The sequence below is a fragment of the Amblyraja radiata genome, chromosome 9 (assembly GCF_010909765.2).
Source record: "Amblyraja radiata isolate CabotCenter1 chromosome 9, sAmbRad1.1.pri, whole genome shotgun sequence".
Lineage (NCBI taxonomy): Eukaryota > Metazoa > Chordata > Chondrichthyes > Rajiformes > Rajidae > Amblyraja > Amblyraja radiata.
The window spans coordinates 53,488,874-53,508,559 of NC_045964.1; the positions used below are offsets into that span (position 1 = coordinate 53,488,874).

The 19,686-nt window shown below is 42.7% G+C and overlaps 1 protein-coding gene across 1 annotated transcript in view; it reads right to left on the bottom strand.

Annotated features, from left to right (window-relative positions):
* Window positions 1–263: 263 nt before the first annotated feature.
* kcnh5 (potassium voltage-gated channel subfamily H member 5) overlaps window positions 264–19,686 on the bottom strand; it is a 177,070-nt gene continuing 157,647 nt past the window's right edge. Inside the window, exons 9-11 of the mRNA XM_033026452.1 lie at window positions 6,458–6,710; window positions 2,388–2,584; window positions 264–317 (exon numbers count right to left, since the gene is read on the bottom strand). Coding sequence (XP_032882343.1) covers window positions 264–317; window positions 2,388–2,584; window positions 6,458–6,710 — 504 coding nt within the window. The remainder of the gene's footprint in view (window positions 318–2,387; window positions 2,585–6,457; window positions 6,711–19,686) is intronic.

Genomic DNA, 19,686 nt, shown 5'->3' on the forward strand with positions numbered 1-19,686 from the left:
AGTCCTTTACTGATTCCCAAACCACCACCTACATTTCAATTTCCCCCTTATTTTTTTATTTTATTTGAGACCAGCAATAACTACTACAAGTAAGGCATTACATGTATCATTACCACATGTAAACAGAGTCACGCCACAGCAATATTACCTTGCACATTGAATATGTGCAAACAATGGGAAACGAATTTATCATCATCATATCCTTTTATTGCTGACCACCTTCACATTTTGTTATCACTTCATCATCACTTTTGCTATCACCATCACATATACACAAAATTGTCAAATAAATCATCATCCTCCGCACCAACAACATTCTGTCAGGCAACAAAAATCCATTTAAAGTGTTCAAATATTAGTTAAACCTTTTTTTAACATTTAAAAGGAAAGATATTTGTATTTCATCTACGTAAAAAATTGTGTGTAAGCACATAGTATAAGAACTTGAAAAGTAATTCTTCAGAGCTTTGTATACAGAGAGCAATGCCACAGCTAAAGGTTGGCCATGCACCATTTTATGAAGGTTCACTCAGCATCTCCCTGTCACTGTGAACAATTGTTTTATATGAAAACATAAGGAGATTGCAGGAAGGTTTGGGCCAGGTGGGAGGTTAGAAACAGAAATATAGAAAATAGGTGCAGGAGTAGGCCATTCAGCCCTTCGAGCCAGTACCACCATTCAATATGATCATGGCTGATCTTCCAAAATCAGTACCCCGTTCCTGCTTTCTCCCCATATACGTTGATTCCGTTAGCCCTAAGAGCTATATTTAACTCTCTCTTGAATACAGGTTAAAATATTGGAAATCTGAATCTTGATCTTGAAACCTGAATCACCTTCAATCCATCTGCAGGCAGGAGAGGGAGCAGGAGAGGGAGTCCATGTCCAGGATATAAATTATTAGAATTAAGTTGCATGCCTCTTACTTAATCACCATTTTAAAGTTACTGTTAACTGGCCAAGTATTCCTGGCCTTGGGGCAGACGAGGCACAGACTACATAGCTCAACCAATGGACTCTCATTTTTACTTACAGGATCTGTTTCCCCCCGAGTTGACCCAAACAGCAATGGGACACACGACTAATAGTTCCCACCTCTCCTACAAGGCCTTTGGTCACCTCCAACTCCTCCAAACTCATCCCAAAATAACTAATCAGCTGATCGCGTTTCTCTCAAGCCTATTAACTTCCTCAATCACAGTTACTCAGATCTCTTCCCAACTCTTGGAGTCTGAACATTCTTCTGTGACCACGTGGGTTTTATCCGGGTGCTCCGGTTTCCTCCCACACTCCAAAGATGTACAGATTTGTAGATCAATTCACTTTGATAGAATAGTAAATTGTCCCTCGTGTGTAGGATAGTGCTAGTGTACAGGGATCACTAGTTGGCGCGGATTCAGTGGGCCGAAGGGCCTGTTTGCATGCTGTATCTCTAAAGTCTAGTCTGGATATTGTGGGATAAAGAGGCAAAAAATGTTCATCAGCTTCCATTATTAAATTTGTCAGAGGATGAGGAAAACTATTTTGTGCTTCCTAACTGCACAGTAAACACCAGTTCCTCCTAAAGGGCCTGTTCCACTTTCACGAGGTAATTCACGAATTGTACCGAGTTTTCCCCTGATTCAAACTTGCAGAATGTTCATAACGAGTCCATAGGAGGTCGTAGGAGTTCATAGATATATCGTAGCGGCTCGTTATGCTAGCCGTAGGTACTCATAGCATCAGGTGGGTTGGGACGTTTGTTCCAGCCCGATAAAAAATGTTCACGAGTAAAAATATTGGTCGGGGTAAAAGAATTAAGTCGTGAAAGTGGGACAGGCCCTTAACTCTATGCAAAAACCCAATCCCATTATGGCAAGGAAATGGGAAGTGGTGAGGATGGGGGAAGTGGTGAGGGATTGAGCCGAGTCTGAAAATCCTTCTCAAATAGTGAACGGATATTAAATTCTCTGACTGTGTGGGGCAGGCAATCAATAAGTAGTCCCTCAATGATACCCATGCTGTTCTAGCACGCAAACATACTCGCCTTACTTCTGATGCCAGACATACCCACATGCCTGGACTGCCATATGGCACTAGGCCCATGAGATGCCACAATCCTTGCAAGCCACCTGGGATTGCGCTGTTTATGACTTCAGGAGACATGAAGCTTTAAACTAGTCACTCCGACATCCAGAAGTTCATTAAAACATGAGGAGATTCTCGATTTGCAACAAACCCCACAAAATATATGTCACATGAATACTGACCACAATTTAAACATTGTGGTTTGCTTTGTGACACAAATTTTGAGACCAAATGTAACTATAGTCAGAAGAGTAATACATTACAAGATCAACATCAAAATGTCACCCGAGGACCGGCAAATATTGAAAAGGCAACTCACTCGCTTCCTTAGATTGCAGGTCAATATGAGGTTTCGTGAAAAAGAATTTGCAAATGGCGTGTAAAACTCCAGGACTTTCAGTAAGGCTTCACGGTGGATGATGTGCAGGTCACAATATGTCAGGGCCCGCACATTCGCACAGGCATGAGCCAAGCTGGTTTCTTTCCAGAAGATATCCCCAAATACATCCCCTTTCCCTGCAAAATATTTGGAAGAGAAACAGAGGAAAGAAAATCAGAATTCATGCTTTCTTATTTTAAAGAGTGAAGCTGCCATCAGAGACTATTTTATGGTGGATTTGGATGCATCATATGATGGATTCTTAATATTTTCATGAGCATTTGGTGGCAGAGCAATACGAGTCAAAATTATGCAGGGCAGTCCTGAGGAACTAAGAAAGAATTCAAAAACACCCACTCCAACCTTTTACAGCCATGCCACACCCAGTAACTATAAGGCCATGGTTTTCCAAAGGTCAAGCAACCAGCCCTCTTAATGATGCGGCCTGAGGCCCTTGAAAGGTTGTGCTGTCAAAAACCAGTTTCATTCTTTTTAAATGTCTACATAATGGCCAACTTTTCGCCAGTACAATTTGGCCTAACGTGTGCATTTGTTGATATGGCATACATGTGAATACCTGAAGAGAAATTTAATCCACTCGCATGTAACCAGAATAGTTGTTTAATTACAGATAAAACTGGACAGCCAATTGTCCAAATGAAGGTACGGTAAGTGTGATAATTACTGAAAGAGATTGCTTAGCGTAATTCATACCAGATTCTATATCCACTAAAGAGTAAACATTGGCTGATGTGCAATAAATAGGATGCCTGATCATGCATAACTTTAAGCATCTGGGTTTTTTTGGTACGTCTACCTTTTAATTACTGTGTGAGTGTGTACGAGGGAGTGTAAATTGTTAACCACTTAAGGCCAATTGTTAAAGAGACTCATCCGAATCAATTCAGGATTCAATATGATTATTAATCGTTCAATCATTATTGACACAAAAGATTTCAAATAAACCCATTTGTGTTAGAAAATCTGAAGAAACTACTTGATATTTATATAAATAATTTCTTACTTTACTTGTTAGTTTTACATTCCACATGCTTCATTGGTAATAATATCTGCATTGTTTAACAGATTTGACTTTAGCTTCATATAAGACATTTTGTAAAACAATGTAGACAAAAATGCTGGAGAAACTCAGCGGGTGAGGCAGCATCTATGGAGCGAAGGAATAGGCGACGCTTCAGATCGAGACCTTCCTTCAGACTTTGTAAAACAACAGTAAGTAGGCTTATTTTAATGAAGGGGTTAAATGTTAAAATTATGATAATAACTGGACAGCATGCTTAAAATGCTTTCATTATATAAATATATCTTTCCGAGTAATGTGTCGGCTAGCAGTTAGGCTCATACCAAAACTTCTGGACCTCGGCCTTGAGGCCTCCATTTGCAGCTGGCGTCTGGACGTTTCCACCATCAGACCTCCTTTGGTTAGAATTGATCATAACATTTCCTCCAACCTGAACCTCAACACTGATGCCCTTCAGCTGTGCGCGCCCACACCTTGCACAATTCTCTGAGCACCAATGACCATCTGGGAACATGCAATACCAGACAGATCAAAACCCCAGGGATCATAATCCTGGACAATAACCGAGCCCTTAAATACAAAAGAGTTGGTTGTTGACCTAAGGAAGCAAAGTGGTGAACACATCTCTGTCCACATCAATGGAGCTGCGCTAGAGATGGTCTACATCTTCATGATCCTTGGCGTCCATATCACTAGCAATCTAACCTGTTCCCTTCACACTGATGCAGTGATCAAGAAAGTGCCCCAGCATATTTAATTTATTAGGTGCCTGATAAGAGTTGGCATTTCAACGAGGATTGTCTCGAATTTTTAAAGAGGTGCTTTGGAGATGCTTTAGAAAGTATTCTGATGGGATGAATTGCAGCGCTCTTTTAGAAAGGAGGTAAGGAGGAACTTCTTTAGTCAGAGAGTAGTTAATCTGTGGAGACCACAGAGGGTTGTTACCACAGAGGGAGGTCGTCAATGGATATATTTAAGGCAGAGCTAGATAAATTATTGTTTAGAACGGATGTCAAAGGTTATGTGGAGAAGGCAGGAAAATGGGATGAGGAGGCAGAAGTCAGCCTTGATTGAATGTCGGAGTAGACTCGATGGGCTAAATGGCCTAATTCTACTCCTATAACTTGTGAATTTGAACCTACAGGGAGGGGTGAACGCAGCCCAGTCCATCACAGGAGGTGTTTCACAAAGACGCCTGGAAGTATTATCAAGGATATTTATCGTCCTGATTATTCTTATTTATGATGAGTTATGAATCATCTATTCTGTATTATATATCCTACCTTAATTTAATAGATTAACAGATTATTCTGATTATTCCCTTTTCTCTCGACTACTCTCTGACTACCTCTCATTCTGTTATTTCATTATTTGTACTTGAATATTTTCTTGCACTCATTGAATGTTGCACCACAAACTTGCACCAATCTGCTATTTTGCATTTGTCGTATTTATTGTTGCATGTATCACTAAACTATGTATACTGTTTAGTCTGTGAGTTTCATATAGAAACATAGAAACATAGAAAATAGGTGCAGGAGGAGGCCATTCGGCCCTTCAAGCCAGCACCGCCATTCACAGTGATCATGGCTGATCGTCCCCTATCAATAACCCGTGCCTGCCTTCTCCCCATATCCCTTGACTCCACTAGCCCCTAGAGCTCTATCTAACTCTCTCTTAAATCCATCCAGTGATTTGGCCTCCACTGCCCTCTGTGGCAGGGAATTCCATAAATTCTCAATTCTCTGGGTGAAAAAGTTTTTTCTCACCTCAGTCTTAAATGACCACCCCTTTATTCTAAGACTGTGGTCCCTGGTTCTGGACTCGCCCAACATTGGGAACATTTTTCCTGCATCTAGCTTGTCCAGTCCTTTTATAATTTTATATGTTTCTATAAGATATCCCCTCATCCTTCTAAACTCCAGTGAATACAAGCCTAGTCTTTTCAATCTTTCCTCACATGACAGTCCCGCCATCTCAGGGATCAATCTCGTGAACCTACGCTGCACTGCCTCAATCACAAGGATGTCCTTTCCCAAATTAGGAGACCAAAACTGTACACAATACTCCAGATGTGGTCTCACCAGAGCCCTATACAACTGCAGAACCTCTTTACTCCTATACTGAAATCCTCTTGAACAAGGAATTTCATTTCAGCCTGGAGTATATGATAATAAATTAATCTAATGTAATCTAATTAATTAAGGTAGGACAAAGAATGCAGAATGGATGATTCATATCTCATCATGAATAAGTATAATAGGAAAAATAAAATATTTTTACTTAAAACACAATCATAGAACGTCATGTTCATGATATATGCACAAGCAACAGGGGGGAATGATAACAAATTGTGATCTTGAGATGCAATTACCTCAATCCCACATATCAGCATTAATTTTGATTGCTTTACAGGCCATCATCAAGTGGCAGAAAAGGCTATCAAACTATAGTGAGTTTTGAGAGGAAGATGAGCCAGAAAATAAAAAGATTATGCAATATTTTAAACTTTATACTTTAGAGATACAGCATGGAAACAGGCCCTTCAGGAAACCAGGTTTGCGCAGACCAGTGATGATCACGTATAACAGTACTATCCTACACACTAGGGATGATTTACAATTTTCCCAAAGCCAATTAACGGACAAGCTTGTGCGACTTTGGAGTGTGGGAGGAAACCGGAGCATCCAGAGAAACCCCACACGGTCACAGGGAGAACATGCAAACTCCATAGAGACAACATCCGTAGCCAGGATCGAACCCGGCTCACTGGCGCTGTAGGGCAGCAACTCTACCGCTGTGCCATCCTGATGCCCCTTCTTCAGAAAGGTGTGCCCATTCAGTTCACAGAGCTTGCAATAGATTCCAAGTCTGATCATTTTTACAAAAGACAATTTTTCTTTCGCATCATTCTTTCAGAACTCTCATAATGACATTAAAAGAGACCCAATATACAAAATCACAGTACCTAGAATAGCGATAACTTCATCATCCTGAATAACCTCCAGTGATCCAGAGACGACAAAGCAGAGGGCATCAACGCTTTCACCTGCATGGTAGATGAGGTCACCGGGAGCACAGTGTATAGTCTGGAACTCCACTGCCAGAGCTCGGAGACAGCCATCACTTGCAAGGCGGAACGCCGGATGCTCATTAAACACCTTTCGGTTCAGATGGACACAGATGTCAGCTCTCATGTCTTTGGGACATATTGCAAGGACCTGTTGAGAAATTAAAAAATAAATTTAAATTTGTACAGTATGCCTGACCGCATATTTTCATTGACATCATGGAAGGACGTGTAAATCAGAGGCTTTATTGTTCCAATGCTGGTGGATATATTCCACGTGGCTGGAATGTAGGGTTGCCCAATAGTGTTGCCCAACTTCAGGAAGTGAAGTGGTACGTACACTCTTGTATACATTGATGGCACCAAAGTAGAGATGGTCGAAAGCTTCAAGTTCCTAGGAATAAATATCACTAGCAATTTGTCCTGGACCAGCCACATCAAAGCTAATGGCCAAGAAAACACACCAACACTTTTCAATAAATCCGCAAATTGTCGAGATGATGTATTGGGCTGTGAGCGGTAGGAGCACTGCGACAGTTGTAATTTAAGGATTTCGAACGCCCTCTGGTGTTGTGGGTACCAAGACCATGCAGTGTTCCTGTGAGTCAGTTGTCGCAGGGGGGCTGATATTTTGCTGAGGTTGGAAATTAATTTCCCCAAGTAGTTAACCATCCCCAAGAATCTCTGCAAACTTGTCACATCAGTGGGGACTGGCATCTCGTTGAGGGCAATGGTCTTGGAGTGGTCAGGTCTGAGGCTGTCACTGGTGAATACGTGTCCATCATACTGGACCTCCTTGACGCGGAATCTGCACTTCAGAGGGTTGAGTTTGAGGTGAATGTTTTTGCACGGTCCAATACTTTTTATAAATTGGCATCATGTTCAGGCATGTCGCGTCCAGCAACAAGAATGTCATCGACAATGATGGTGCAAGGCTACCCCGCAAATATTTGTTCCATTGCACGCTGGAATACTTCGCTAGCAGAGTTGATGCCAAAGGGCATCCACAGAAACTTGTAACAGCATATCCCCATAAGTCTCACCAACCTCTACAGATGTGCCACAGAAAGCATTTTATCAGGATGCCTCACAGCCTGGTTTGGGAACAGCTCCATACAAGACCGCAGAGAGCTAATGGCCAAGAAAACACACCAACACTTTTCAATAAATCCGCAAATTGTTGAGTTGATGTATTGGGCTGTGAGCGGTAGGAGCACTGCGACAGTTGTAATTTAAGGATTTCGAACGCCCTCTGGTGTTGTGGGTACCAAGACCATGCAGTGTTCCTGTGAGTCAGTTGTCGCAGAGGGGCTGCATAAATTGCAGAGAGTTGTGGAATAAAGTATAAATGTGCATTCGATAAGAGAGCTGCTCTCAAAGTTCATAAGAAATGAAGCCACTAGTTATATAAATTAACTACACTTATTATAGGAGCGGTTGTCCGTGGAACCTGCAATTGATAACAATTCAATTATTCATCCCTCATGAATTCAAAGGACTGTGTTGACCCTGGAGTTTGTGGCAAGAACAACAGGGTTTCCAGCCATGCACATCACTAGGGGGTAAACTGGACAGCTACTTTAGATGGCCATGTCTTGACGTTACAGTTACAGTTTACAGTTACAGTTTAGTATATTGTCACGTGTACTGAGGCACGTGTTCTCAAATGTGAGGACAGAGTTAAAAGATAATGGAGTGGTCATTTAAAACTGATGTGCATAGAGATTTCCTACCACAGGACCTGGTGATTTTTTTTTAATTCTCTACCCCAGATGGTTATGGAGGCTTAAAGAGAAGGAGGAGAGATCTGTGGAAGATGAGGCAATGTGGATCTGGCACAGATGGTCGGGAAGTTGAGGCCGAGCCACATTAGCAATAGTCATAGAGTTACGGAGTCATATGAAAATAGGCTCTTCGGCCCAATTTGACCAATCCAACCCACATTCCCCATCTGCACTAGTCCCACCTTCCTGCCCCTTGGCCCAAAGCTCTCTAAACATAGAAACATAGAAACATAGAAATTAGGTGCAGGAATAGGCCATTCGGCCCTTCGAGCCTGCACCGCCATTCAATATGATCATGGCTGATCATCCAACTCAGTATCCCGTACCTGCCTTCTCTCCATACCCTCTGATCCCCTTAGCCACCAGGGCCACATCTAACTCCCTCTTAAATATAGCCAATGAACTGGCCTCGACAGCCCTCTGTGGCAGGGAGTTCCAGAGATTCACCACTCTCTGTGTGAAAAAAGTTCTTCTCATCTCGGTTTTAAAGGATTTCCCCCTTATCCTTAAGCTGTGACCCCTTGTCCTGGACTTCCCCAACATCGGGAGCAATCTTCCTGCATCTAGCCTGTCCAACCCCTTAAGAATTTTGTAAGTTTCTATAAGATCCCCTCTCAATCTCCTAAATTCTAGAGAGTATAAACCAAGTCTATCCAGTCTTTCTTCATAAGACAGTCCTGACATCCCAGGAATCAGTCTGGTGAACCTTCTCTGCACTCCCTCTATGGCAATAATGTCCTTCCTCAGATTTGGAGACCAAAACTGTACGCAATACTCCAGGTGTGGTCTCACCAAGACCCTGTACAACTGCAGTAGAACCTCCCTGCTCCTATACTCAAATCCTTTTGCTATGAAAGCTAACATACCATTCGCTTTCTTCACTGCCTGCTGCACCTGCATGCCCACTTTCAATGACTGGTGTACCATGACACCCAGGTCTCGCTGCATCTCCCCTTTTCCTAGTCGGCCACCATTTAGATAATAGTCTATTTTCCTGTTTTTGCCACCAAAATGGATAAACCTATCCTAACCATGTACCTGTCCACAATCAGATTGAATAGGGGGCGGATTTGAGGGGCCGAGTGGACTAGTTTTGTTTCTATTTTCTTATATTCTACTATTAAAAGTAAAAATGTAGCTGCTACCCGAGTTGCCCTAATCCCCTGTTAACGTCACTCCAGCAGTCTCCAGATGATAGACCAATACATGTTACTTAAATACATGTAAGCTCATGAAGTTGCAGACCTTAACCTACCAAATCAGCAGTAAAAACTACCTGCAATCTGCAGCCAGAAAATCCCTGCAGTATTCTGCAGCCACTTATTTTTGTGCTACAGTGCAAAGAAAAAGCATCATTTTTCTATTTGCTGAAGAGGCTGTTATTTATAACATTTTTCTGACTATTAAATATTGACTGAAAGTACAACAGACTTTCCCAGAAACAAATAAAGTATAATTGTGCATTTGATAGGGGACCTGCTCTCAAAACCCATTAGAAATGAAGTCACTGTTTCCATAAATTAACTGCTATTACTTGGAATTGCTTGAATCTCGGAAGACCATTTCATTTATCTCATCCTTTCAAGTTTTATTGTCATTTTGTGATTAGATACTTTGATTTAACATTTTTTGGGGGGACATATTGCTACAGGTGGCGGAGCAGCATCCACTATGCATAGTTATCCAGTCAGGTAACTATTGATGCAGGCTACTCAATTGACTGGGTTGGCTGCAATAGATCAGAGTCATGGAGCTGTTGTACGGCGCACTACATTTAAGGGTAGTTGCATCGGCAGGAATCTGTGGCAAGCATTCAAGAGCAATGACTGGTATGCCTACAAGAATCCGAGGGGATTCATTCAATTTAATTTTAGCTTATTCCTTTTTCAGGATCTGGGCTTTGCAGGCAAGGCCAACATTTAATACCTATCTTCAGTGGAGAAGATTGTGGTTAGTCAGTACAAATGAATTGGCTTGCTAGGTAATTTCTGAAGGCATTGAAGAGTGTTTGTTCAGCAGGTTTGGAATTATACAAAGGGCGGACAGGGTCACTTTGCAGATTTCCTCCACTGAAGGGCATTTGGGTGCCAGCATGGCAGAGCTGCTGACAACTCTGCCAACCCAAATTCAATCCTGACCTCTGGAGCTGTTTGCGCCGAGTTTGCATATTCTTCCCATGACTCCATTGTTTTTTCTCAGGGGCTCTGCTATCCTCCCACATTCCAAAGACTGGTTGTGTAGGAATGAACTGCAGATGCTGGTTTAAACCGAAGATAGACACAAAATGCTGGAGTAACTCAGCGGGGCAAGCAGCATCTCTGAAGAGAAGGAATGGGTGAAGGACTTCTTCAGAGTCTGAAGAAGGGTTTCGACCTGAAACGTCGCCCATTTGTTCTCTCCAGAGATGCTGCCTGTCCTGCTGAGTTACTCCAGCATTTTGTATCTATATTCCAAAGGCTGGTTGGTGGGTGAGTTGGCCACAGTAAACTGACCCTAGTATGTAGGTGTGCGGTAGAATCGGTGGGGAGATGAGAACATTAACAGAATAAGTAATAGTGAAAATTAGTACGGAAGAGGATTGCTGGTGAGACAGCACAGGCTTAATGGGCCGAAATGGACTCGTCCTTTGTTGTAAGAAAAATGATAAATCAGATTTTTTTTTTAAGTCACTAATACTAAGATTAGTTGTTAATCTTACCATGTTCCAGACATTTAATGGAGAAACAAGGAACTGCAGCTGCTGGTTTACAAATCAGTCTGAAGAAGGGTCCCGATATGAAATGTCACCTATTCCTGTTCTCCTAGAGATGCTGCCTGGCACGTTGAGTTATTCCAGTCGTTTGTGTCTTTTTTTCCCTTACATTTAATGTTCGATGAAAACCTGCTACAGGAGTTAGAAAATAATAGGGTGGCACAGTGGTGCTGCTGGTAGAGCTGGTGCCTCACAGCGCCAGAGTCCTTTGTTCGATCCTGATCTCGGGTGCAGTCAGTGTAACGTTTCCATGTGACCACATGGATTTTGCCTCTTTAAGTTAAGTTGCCCCTAATGTGTAGTGAGTGGATGAGAAAGTGGGATATATTGAAACCGGTATGAACTCCGTGGGCCGAAGGGCCTGTTTCCATGCTGTAAACGATGAAAGGATTAGTACAATTTTCTGGCTGTGTGCAACTGGGACCAATAGTTAACTGGAACAGAATGCAATCTTTGAGTTTAATACAAATGTTTTACCAAGTCACACATCAGCATGAGGTCACGGTCCTGAATCAAGCAAATTATAACAAATGATGTTGTCCCTTGTTCGGTAGTTTAGCCGCATCTATTTTTAACTGAACGTTACCCTCAGGGGAAATTTATAGTCGATTTACAGCGGTTACTAAAGTATTTCATTAAGAGTTTAGGAATATCCTGAAAGGGAAATAAAAAGTAATTTTCTTACTGGTAACCTCCTCACCCTACTCATTTACTAGACTTTGGCCTCAGCATTAAGTAAATGACATTTACTATTCTTTAAAATGGCATTTTCCACAGATTTTTCTAAATCTGAACTGTAACATGTGATAATAAAAAAATCAAGGGCAATATCATATCCCCTGGAGGATAGATGGGACCAGTAACAAAATGTATGAGGAACAGTGTTCCCGTAATAAATCCAACTGATAATCCTTCATAAATGAAGTGCCTGCGCCGACAAGGGTAAACTACAGTATTCAAATCAACAGCAAAACATACGGACAGCCACGTCAGATGAGGCAAATTATTGTGGGATTCACAGAGATCGCGTAAGACTGGATAGACTGAAGAAAGACTGGATAGACTCTGCTTGTACTCGCTAGAATTTGGAAGATTGAGGAGGGGGATCTTATAGAAACTTACAAAATTCTTAAGGGGTTGGACAGGCTAGATGCAGGAAGATTGTTCCCGATGTTGGGGAAGTCCAGAACAAGGGGTCACAGTTTAAGGATAAGGGGGAAGTCTTTTAGGACCGAGATGAGAAAAACATTTTTCACACAGAGAGTGGTGAATCTCCGGAATTCTTTGCTATAGAAGGTAGTTGAGGCCAGTTCATTGGCTATATTTAAGAGGGGGTTAGATGTGGCCCTTGTGGCTAAAGGTATCAGGGGGTATGGAGAGAAGGCAGGTACAGGATACTGAGTTGGATGATCAGCCATGATCATATAGAATGGCGATGCAGGCTCAAAGGGCAGAATGGCCTACTCCTGCACCTATTTTCTATGTTTCTATGTAAGAGGGGAGAGAGAGATGAAGAGGGGGAATTGAGACAAATAAATCGTTAACTTCTCTTAAATGATTTTCAACTATGTCTAAATCTGAAGGAATTAGGCTTCATTGTCAAACGTAAATATTTGTTGCAAATAAATAGTTTCGCAATGGTCATCAGGGCGTAAAAGACAAAGTCACTTCCAGTTGAATGGACAAAACTTCCTGTTTACTGGGAAAAATAGTGGCTGCAGAAAACAAGGGAGGGTGGCTATCATACCAAGGGGAAACGATGAAGAACAAACTGGGAAGAATGTGGCCTGCAAGCACACTGCCGAGCAACAATGGTTCTCTCCAGTGAAAGCTTCATGAGCTTTATACATGGCAAAGGGTGAATGGATGAATGATACGAGGAACTATTATCTTAGCTACTCCAAATTATAAAGACCAGTACAGTGCAACTTACAGATTTGGTAAAGGTGGGGAGTCTGTATACATCCGCACCGGCAGATGAAACAGACATTTCCTACATTACAATCGTCATTATCTTATAAAATTACTTCACTAACTGGAAATCACTTTGGGATATGTTGAGGCAGGAAAAAAAGGCATGTCCTTGATTCACCGCATGTCTCATTTGCACTTTCAACCATGAGCTTAAACCTTTTTTAATTCATTTTGGGGATAGAGGGCATTGGCAAAGCCATGGTTGATTGCTTATCACTAATTCTCCTCGCAAGGGTATTCCTGAGCTGCCTTCTTGTACCACTGCAATCCATCTAATGATGCTTCTCTATGATGTCTGAACACTTAGACCCAGTGGCAATGAAGAGCTAGGATATTGTGTGACTTGGACGACTTGCAGATGATGGAGATCTGCTGTACTTGCTGCCCTTGATCTTCTTGATGGCAGCCAGGGGTTTAAGAGATGCTGTTGGGTAGCTACAGTGCATTTTGTAGATGGTATGCACTGCAACCACTCCACACCATTATATTCATTCCATTATTTTAGTTTAGTTTATTTTAGAAACAGGCCCTTCTGCCCACCAGGTCCACGCCGACCAGTGATCCCTGTACATTAGCACTGCCCTACACGCTAGGGACAATTTTGCCGAAGCCATTTAAGATACAAACCTGTACGTCTTTAGAGTGTGGGAGGATACCGGAGCACCCAGGGAAAACCCACGCAATCCCCGCACTCTAACACTATCCTGCACGCTAGGGACAATTTACAATTATACCAAGCCAATTAACCTACAAACCTGTACGTCTTTGGAATGTGGAAGGAAACCGGAGCACCCAGGGAAAAACCACGCAGGTCATGGGGAGAATGTACAAACTCTGTACAGACAGCACTCGTAGTCGGGACAAACACGGGTCTTTGGTGCTGTGAGACAGCAACTCTACCGCTGTGCCTCTGTGCCCCATTAGTTAACTATATTTTCGCATTGACACTGATTTTGCCTGCAGTGCCAAATGAACAACGCTTGACTTTCACTTCACACACTATTCCCTGAGCTTTCAAAGCTGTAGATTTTCTCAACACTGCTGCCTATATCAGTATGATAAAGACTATCTATGAATGAGTTAAAAATTTGCAAGTTGCATCAACCTAACAGACCAAAGCATCTTCACTGTGACTTGAACCAAAATAACCCCAGTAAAATATAATGGTGTTTGGAAATTCGAAAGAGGATTGGGTATTACAGATGAAATTTAGGATTAAAGGGGGGGGGGGGGGGAGGATGAAAGAGGCCAATGGAAAGAAACAAAATGGAACAAGACTCCCCACTCGTGGAATTTATTTTTCAGTTCAGGAAAAACATTTAACTCAACTGTTGCGCCATTAAAAATTCACTCCTGAATAATTTAACTTTCAACTCTTTTTACTGTGGAGTTGGTGAATAAGTACACTGGGTTTATGCCATTAGACTCATTCCATGTTAAGCAGTAAAGATTGAAACATGGTACTCTGTACAATTCCTTTGATAATATTTTCCAGCATTTAACTATACATCCGTGAATGGCAGAAGTTGCTGATCTATTTGCTGCTTAAAAATGAGGAATGTTTTCCGTGTTTCCATTCGAAATAATACAAAGTTCAGGCCTTATTACAGAAATACAATGCTGGCAGACATCCAGTAACATGATGTATAATGTTTCTACTCTCCTTTCACCACAATTCATCTCACTACCTTTAGCTGGAAACCACACTGTTCTCTAATAATTTACTTTTGTTGGGAAAAACAGTTTGTGTTCAATCCTTATCGTGTCTAAAATTCTAAACAATACAATCATAAGGGCGGCACGGTGGTGCAACGGTAGAGTTGCTGCCTTACAGCGCCAGAGACCCGGGTTCGATCCTGACTATGGGTGCCTGTCTCTCTGTGGGTTTTCTCCGGTTTCTGCCCACGCTCCAAATACTTGGCTAATTGGCTTGGTATAATTGTAAATTGTCCCTGGTGTGTATAGGATAGTGTTAGAGTGCGGGGATAGCTGGTCGGCAGGAACTTGGTGGGCCAAAGTTTACACACTGTATCTCTAAACTAAATTAAGTATAGTGCAGACGGAGGCAATTCAACCCATCAAGTCTGTCAGATCTAGGTCTTCAAAGTTCTATTAGTGTGGCTTGAGATTCCAATATTTGCAGAAATATCAACTGGAGAACAACTTGGGATATTTTGAGAAGTTTATTTTATCAAAGTTTGATTCATTTGCAGGCATGGAGAGATCATTCAGCACTAATTATCACTGAAGGTTCACTCGTGCATAAAACAGTTGCATTTTAATAGACATGCAATTGCATTAGGTCTGCTTAAGGAAATAGTTCATACATTTAAGAGTTGCAGCTCAGCTGTACGTAACTAATATAGCTGAAAATAAGCATCGAACAAAATATTTGATTAAATCATATTGTTAATTAGCCACATGATTATTTTGTTTTAAATTATTAGAAATTATTAGTTAGATTTAGCTATTAGGGCTGGGAATCAACGGATATGGGGAAAAAGCCATGCTACTGATTTTGGGTATATTGGGTCATATTGAGTGACGGTGCTGGCTCAAAGGGCCGAATGGCCTACTCCTGCACCTATTTTCTGTTTCTATATTTTTAAAATGACTAAAAATATATAAAGAATCATTTGCCAGCTGTTTTAGAGTGGCAGTTTATTTACAGATTATATTATATTTATATATTTTTCATATATGCCTGTAAGCATTATTGTGCACACAAAAATCAATGTCATATTTGGATCTCCATAAAATGCCTGCAAAGAGATACAACTAGTAGTGATTGTTTAAGAAGGAACTGCAGATGCTGGAAAATCGAAGGTAGGCAAAAATGCTGGAGAAACTCAGCGGGTGAGGCAGCATCTATGAGCGAAGGAAATAGGCGACGTTTCGGGTCGAGACCCTTCTTCAGACTGATGGGGGGGGGGGGGTGGGAAGAAGAAAGGAAGAGGTGGAGACAGTTGGCTTGTGGGAGAGCTGAGAAGGGGAGGGGAAAGAAGGAGAAAGCAGGGACTACCTGAAATTGGAGAAGTCAATATTCATATCGCTGGGGTGTAAACTACCCAAGCGAAATATGCTCCTTCAATTTACGGTGGGCCTCACTGTGGCCATGGAGGAGGCCCAGGACAGAAAGGTCGGATTCGGAATGGGAGGGGGGAGTTGAAGTGCTGAGCCACCGGGAGATGAGGTTGGTTATTGTGAACCGAGCGGAGGTGTTGGGCAAAGCGATCGCCAAGCCTACGCCTGGTCTCACCGATGTAGAGCAGCTGACATCTAGAGCAGCGGATGCAATAGATGAGGTTGGAGGAGGTGCAGGTGAACCTCTGCCGCACCTGGACAGATGGCTTGGGTCCTTGGATGGAGTCGAGGGGGGAGGTAAAGCGACAAGTGTAGCATTTCCTGCAGTTGCAAGGGAAAGTGTCAGGAGAGGGGGTGGTTTGGGTGGGAAGCGACGAATTGACCGGGGAGTTACGGAGGGAGTGGTCTCTGCGGAAAGCCAAAAGGGGAGGAGATGGGAAGATGTGGCCAGTTGGAGGTGGCGAAAATGTCGGAGGATTATTTGTTGTTTGTGACGGCTGGTAGGGTGGAAGGTGAGGACAAGGGGGACTCTGCCCTTGTTACGAGTGGGGGGATGGGGTGTGATAACAGAGTTACGGGGTATAGACGAGACCCTGGTGAGATCCTCATCTAAAGTAGAAGAGGGGAACCCACGTTCCCTAAAGAATGAGGACATCCCCGATGCCCTGGTTTGGAACACCTCATCCTGGGTGCAGATGCGGTGTAAACGGAGTAATTGGGATTAGGGGATGGAGTCCTTACAGGAAGCAGGATGGGAAGAGTAGTTCAGATAGCCATGGGAGTCAATGGGTTTATAGTAGATGTCGGTCAGTAGTCTGTTATCTGGAGATAGTGAGGTCTAGAAACGGTAGGGAGATGTCGGAAATGATCCAGGTGTATTTGAGTGCCGGATGGAAGTTAGTGGTGAAATGGATGAAGTCAGTGAGTTCTGTGTGGGTGCAGGAGGTAGTACCAATGCAGCCGTCGATGTAGCGGAGGTAGAGTTCGGGGATAGGGCCATGGTAAGGATTGTTCGATGTACCCCTCAAAGTGGCAGGCATAGATTGGGCCCATGTGCGTGCCCATAGCTACGCCTTGGATTTGGAGGAAATGGGAGGAGTCAAATGAAAAGTTGTTAAGGGTAAGGACCAACTCCGCTAAGCGGAGGAGAGTATCAGTAAACGGGGATTGGTTGGTTCTGCGGTCGAGGAAGCAACGGAGGGCTTTAAGACCCTCCTGGTGAGGAATGGAGGTGTAGAGTGACTGGACATCCATGGTGAAGATGAGGGAATGGGGGCCTAGAAAACGGAAGTCATGGAGGAGACGAAGTGCGTGTGAGGTGTCTTGAACCATGGTAGGGAGGGATTTAACCAGGGGGGATAGGATGGAGTCGAGATATGTGGAAATAAGTTTGTCAGGACAGTCAGGTTGGTGGATTTTGTGGAGAAGGTAAAATCGGGCCATGCGGGGCTGGGGAACAATGAGGTTGGAGGCTTCGGAGGGCAGGGAGCCGGAAGTGATGAAGTCAGGGATAGTGTTAGAGATAGTGACCTGTTGCTCATCTGTGGGGGCATGGTCCAAGGATAAGTATGAGGAGGTGTCTGAGAATTGGAGCTTGGCCGCCAGACTACCACGGCATCTCCCTTGTCGGCAGGTTTGATCACCCGGTCTGGGTTGTTGCAGAGTGAGTGGAGGGGTATATGTTTAGGAGGGGAGAGGTCAGAGTGAGAAATGGGGGTGGAGAAGTTGAGGCGGTTGATGTCCCGCCAGCAGTTTAAAATAAAAAGGTCTAAAGCCGGGAGATGGCCATGAGGGGGAGTCTTTCCTCCGACCCAACCCCCATCCTTGCCGTGTGTTCAAAATCTCAAATTTAACATTATTTTTCATTATATTTCCTATGGCAAGATATGTCCCCAGTTGAATGTGATCTGATTTAAGAAATACAATGAAAACATTCTTAAATATGATTTTGCTCACTCCTTTATGGTATCTTCAATCCTTTTAAATACTAGGAAGTATGTATCAACTACTTCCCTTATTCTTCCATGTCCTGCCGAGTTCCTCCAGCACTTTGTGTCTATTTCGGTTTAAACCAGCATCTGCAGTTCCTTCCCAGGGCTTTCTGGGTTATCCGTTTTGCCAGAGCAACGGAGGTTACGGGCTCTGAGAGGAGTCCAACAGTACAGGGAGGGTCTACCTAGGCTGCAGGGGAGACAAGATATCAACCCGCCAAGTCGGCCTCGGATGTTGACTATGGGAACAGATCTGCCAGCTCCGGACAGGCTGGAGTTTCAGGGGGCAAATTCCACCCGCCGATCGGTGCAAAAGTCCCAATGAGGAGGAAATCGACTGCCTCACCCAACCTAGGCACCACATATTTGGGGGGACTTCCAGGGAGAATTTCAAATGCGATCTTTCTGAAAATTATTAAAGACAGGAATTTGGGATTTGATTTGCAATCCATGTTACAGAGTTGTTGGATTTTCCCAAATCTAGATTCAATTTTCATTGTAACCATGGGAACTTTTAAAATCATCACTGCTGTGAAATTCATAACAAAATATTAGTGAAAACACAACCACACCCCTCCCTCCTCATAAGATATATGTGGAGTCCTTCCATTACTTACCGTTCCCCTATTGTTTACTCCTAATAAAGTATCTCATCTTCTTAGCATCACCATGGTCCTAGATTGCTTGCAACAAGAAGTCAACAAACTATCATAAATCTATATTCTGATAACTTATCACAATGATGTCAAAGTAATTGCAACAGAATGGGTTGTAAAACGCAAAGCACAGATGGTACTTTTGTTTGAGAGAATCTGGTGGTAAAACATAATAAGAATTAGAGCAGGAGAAAACCAACCGAACTGTGCAGCCATTCATCAAGATCACAGCCGATCTTCTACCTCAGCTCTATTTTCCAGCACTATTCCCGTATTTACTAATTCCTTCTATATCCAGAAATCTATCGATCTCAGCACAGAATGAACAGTGACTGAGCTTCCACAGCACTCCAGAGCAGAGAATTATAAAGATTCACAACCCCTTGAGTAATTTTTTTTTCACTTCAGTTCTAAGTGGTCTATTCCCTTGGTGCTTGGCTCCTCGACCAGGAAAAAACATCGTCCTGCAACCAGCTTGTCAAACCCTGTAAGAATTGTGTTAAGTTTCACTCACACTCTTCTAAACTCTGGGGAATTCTGGCCTAATCTACTCAATCTCTCCTCATACTGCAAACCTGCCAACCCAGGAACCAGACCAATGAATGAATCTTCATTGCACACCCTCCACGCCAAGTACATTCTCTTTTTCAAGGTAAGAAGACCAAAGCTATACATGCGCTCAAGTTGCAATCTCATCAAGGACTATATAATTCCTGTATGACATCTTTACTCCTATGCTCAAATCCTCTCACGATGAAGGTCAACATAACACTTGCTTTCATTATTGCTTGCGATATCAGTGATTTATTGTATCAGTATTGATATTCAAAGGGACCCAGGTCCCCTTCAATGTCAACATTTCCCAATTTATCAACATAGCATACTA